The sequence below is a fragment of the Gracilinanus agilis genome, chromosome 3 (genome assembly GCF_016433145.1).
Source record: "Gracilinanus agilis isolate LMUSP501 chromosome 3, AgileGrace, whole genome shotgun sequence".
NCBI classification, from domain to species: Eukaryota; Metazoa; Chordata; class Mammalia; order Didelphimorphia; family Didelphidae; genus Gracilinanus; species Gracilinanus agilis.
The window spans coordinates 401,430,807-401,435,156 of NC_058132.1; the positions used below are offsets into that span (position 1 = coordinate 401,430,807).

The 4,350-nt window shown below is 47.8% G+C and overlaps 1 protein-coding gene across 1 annotated transcript; it reads left to right on the top strand.

The window, feature by feature from the left end:
* Positions 1 to 961: 961 nt before the first annotated feature.
* Positions 962 to 2,377, top strand: NYX (nyctalopin; the record flags this gene model as incomplete). Its single annotated transcript, XM_044669222.1, has 1 exon — positions 962 to 2,377. A coding segment is annotated over one exon (1,416 nt), but the record flags the coding sequence as incomplete, so codon positions are not given.
* Positions 2,378 to 4,350: the final 1,973 nt, after the last annotated feature.

A 4,350-nucleotide genomic window follows, 5' to 3' on the forward strand; every position in this document is an offset into this window, starting at 1 on the left:
ACTTGTATTGCTCTATAAACATTGCTTGAGCAAATGTGAATCCAGGTTTTTTTTTTTTTTTCCCCTTTAGCAAAGGGTGAGCTCAACAGAAGGGTGAAAGAATGGTTGAGCTGCCACTGTGAGCCCTGTGATGTTCTCCATTGTTCTACTACATAGATGCTCAAGGAGATACCCTCCTCCCTTCAGGGTGGAACCAAAAGCTTAAACTATAAAGAAATTACTCTTGGTGTGAGGAAAGTAGCTAGATGAGGCTGGTGACAACCCCATTCCACAGTGTGGAGCAGTCAGAAGAAGTAAGCATAGAAATCTTTCCTCTTCTGTGGCCACCGGGTAGAATCTTTTCACTTTATAAAAATAACTCCCAACAGAGACTTCGTTACAATAGGTTTCAAGTAGGTGGGAGGGAAAGGGAGTAAATGCAAAAGTATTGTTCAATTTGTGACTGGCTCTCTGGGACCCCATTTGCAGTTTTCTTGGCAGAGATATAGGAGCAGTTTGCCATTTTCTTTTCTAGCTCATTTTTTAGATGAAACAGAGGAAACTGAGGCAAACAGGGCCAAGTGACTTATCCAGGGTCACACAGCTAATAAGTGTCTGAGCTCAGATTTGGATTCAGGGAGATGAGTCTTTCTGCCTCTAGACGGGGCACCCTATCCCCTGTGCCACTCAGCTGCCCCAAAAGTCCAGGAGTATTTTATGTAGTAAAATATTTTGTAGGGTAGTTGGGTTGATTTAGTTGGGAGATAAAACTGGAAAAGCAGACTGGAAGGTCTTGAATGTCTGTATTTGGACTTTATTTCATAGATTCAACTGGAAATGCTGTCTGAGGTTATGATTCTTACTAACTGCTTACCTTTTTCTTTTCTTCCTTTTCTACTTCATGGCACCTCTGTTCTTTGCCCACTTCCCTCCCTTTCTGCCCAATCTTCACTTCTCCCTCTGCTGATGCTGGCATCCTCTCTCCGGAAAAGCGATTCTCTGCTTCCCCTGTGCCCATGCTCTCTGGGCATGCGTCCGCACCTGTCCAACCGGCTGCACCTGCACTCACGAGCGCAGCTGCTCTGTGCTGTGTGACAGGACCGGCCTCCTGCAGGTGCCCAGCGAGTTCCCCTGCGAGGCCGCCTTCATCAACCTGGACAAGAACGGCATCAAATTCCTGGCAGAGCGGGCCTTCGGGACCCTGCCCTCCCTCCGGCAGCTGTCTCTGAGCCACAACAACATCTCCTTCATCACTCCGGGGGCCTTCAAGGGGCTCCCTAACCTAGTGGAGCTGAGAATCGCCTACAACGAGGACATCCGCTACCTGCACACGCGGACGTTCGCTGCCCTCCGACGCCTGGTCAGGCTGGACTTGGCAGGCTGCAACTTGTTCAGCATCCCTGACCGGATCTTCGTGGACCTCCCTGCCTTGCAAGAGCTCTCCTGCTTCCAGAACCACTTCCGCCGGGTGCCCGGAGCCATCAGGGGGATGGAGAACCTGACTCATCTCTACCTAGAGCGTAACTGGATCGAGGCCGTCGCCTACAACTCGCTGCAGGGTCTGGGCCGGCTGCGTTCTCTGAGTCTGCAAGACAACAGGATCACTGTGGTGCACGCTGGGGCGTTCCAGGGCTGCGGGGCCATGGAGTACCTCTACCTCAACGACAATCTCCTCCACAGTCTCCCGGGGAGCTCCTTCGAGGGACTGAGTCACCTAAAGATGCTCAATCTCGGGGGCAACTCACTGAGCACCGTGTCTAGGGCTTGGTTCCGGGACCTGGTGGAGTTGGAAGTGCTCTACCTGGATAGGAACAGGATACGGTACATCGAAGAAGGAGCCTTTGAGAACCTCACCAGCCTCGTGGCTCTGCACCTAAACAGCAACAACCTCACCTTATTGCCCTTCTCCGTCTTCCAGCCCGTCTACTTCCTGGGCCACCTGTACTTGTTTCGGAACCCTTGGCACTGCGACTGCCAGATGGAGTGGCTCAAGGAGTGGATGGAGAGCTACGGTCTTGTCAGGGATGTCCCCTGCGCCTCGCCATCCTCCGTGGCCAGTGGAGACTTGAGCACGGTGGACTTTCACCGATCCCACGAGGGTCTCTGCCTGGATCCCAAGGAACTGAACTTCACCACCTCCAGTGAGGCCCCGTCGGAAGGTCCTCCCTCTGCCACCGAGAGCAAGTTCAGTAGCCTCATCTCCAAGCTCCTGTCCCCAAGGGCTCCACCAGAAGAGGTGGCCAACGACACTGGGGGCTTGGTCAACGGCTCTCTGCTAGATAGCCTTTCCTCAGGCCTAGAAGGAAGGTGGGGAAACGGGACCTTATCATTTTGGGTCTTTCCTCACCTATTGCTCTGTGTGGTGTTTTCCATAGTGACAAGGCTGAACATGACATAAGTTCTCAAGATATTTGTGGGAAAGCAGATAATTAGGCATTTAAAACAGTGATACCCTCAGGTTGGTTAGAAATCAACTTCTGCTTGGCAGAAGGAGGGGATTGCTGGTAGAAGGGCCAAGGCAAAATAACCTACTGCTGGAGAGGCCACTGGGAAATGCTGTTTTGATCATCTTCCACCCCAAAGGCAAACATAAATCCAGCAACTAGAACAGACAACGGAAGATGAACATACTTAGAGTTATATATTTATTTAGTGTTCACCTTTCTACCCAGGGGTGGCCTTTTGCATCTATGATATATAGAGGTGGCAGATTGCCTATAAGGTATGGTTTGAGAGCTTCCAAGAGGCACCCCTCACCCAAGAGTTCCAATGTCTGAAATACCCACTGTAGGAGATTTTTTCCTTTGGGGCCAAACATTGCCCTCTCTTGGCTCTTCCTTTGAAGAAAGCCAATTCTCCCAAGAGAGGGACATTGTGATGTCCTTAACCCTTTGTTATAAATTAGTTTTGCTTTCTTCCCTGAAATAGAGAAGGGGGAATGGTGTGGTTCACCAGTACAGCAGAATGAAGATACAGGACAGAAGGGTGCTAGAATGACTGGATGGGGCAGAGATGGCAAGACTTTTAGAGACCGAGTGCCCAAACTGTAATCCTTATGCCATATGTAAGGCCTCCATCTAACCCCAGACAGGGGAGGGAGGAAGCACTCCCATTGGGCTGTGGGGCAGAGGAGTAGGTAATGGGAGAAATGTCCTCAGGCAGCATGGAGAAGGAGAAGGGAGCAACCCACTCTGGCATGTGTCCCATAGGTTCACCAACACAGGATGGGGGAAAGACTCAGAAAGGATATTGATGGTTGGGAGGATATTAATAGTGAATGTGAAATTTGTCTTACAATTCCATGTTGGCTCCGAAAGAAGTACCAAGTAGAGAGGGAATTCCTTGGGTTGGTCTTTTAATAAGGGAAGGGGGAGGGGAGTAGAGACTGGTCCTTTGTACATCTTGGTACTTAACAAATATAGAAAGATACTTACTGGAAAGAGGAAGTGTTATGCTCCCAGGACTTGGGAAATGATAATTTAAAGATGTTATTATTCCATGATATTTGATGATGAGAAGAAAGTCAGGTCTGCCCAGTGAGAGTGCAGAAAGCCATCACTATACTGGCCTCACCTCTCCATGGCTACTAATGGCTTTTCCCAAGCCCTTCAACATCAATTTATCAGAAACAGAAAAATTGTTGGAATGAGAATGGACAGCAATGGGCTGCTGCTCTTGGATAATTCCAGGACTTTGTAACAGCACATGCTGTGGTTTCTAGTTTCATGTTTCAGGCATAGACTACTGAAGAGGAGAGCCTTTGGAAATACTATACTCAGTCTGAGGTACCATCTTTCTTCATTTCTTCTTTCCAAGCAGGAAGATCAAAAGTTTCCCCCTCACTCACAGACATTCTCTAGCTACAGTTCACTGTCCCAAAACACCATCAGAAACTCCTGAGCTGAATGACCTTGTGTTGTTTCTCCCAAATAAAAAGAAGAATCAGATCAGTTAGTCAATCAGTAAGCATTTATTAAGTGCCTACTATGGGGCGAGCACTGTGCTAAGCACTGGGGGTTCAAAAAGAGACACAAAATAGTCCCTGCCTTCAAGACGCTCACAATTATATGGATTATCGAATCCCTGATAAATGCTGACTTGACTTGTCCAGTGTATAGGACACAATGATGTTGGATTTCCAGGATATTTGCAAATTAAGATTAAGAATTTTTTTTAATGCATTGAATTCTTCTTTGGATCATGAAAAGTTAAGACCCACTCTGATTTTCTGTATTGCACAGCCACAGGGTTGAGCTGAGGAAGTCTGAAGGAAATAATATTCCATCCAGTCATTGAAAGTTTAGTACTAGAATTTTTTAAATAAAGGATTATTAGTTGATCATGCATTTTTAATAGCTGGTTTTCCTAGAG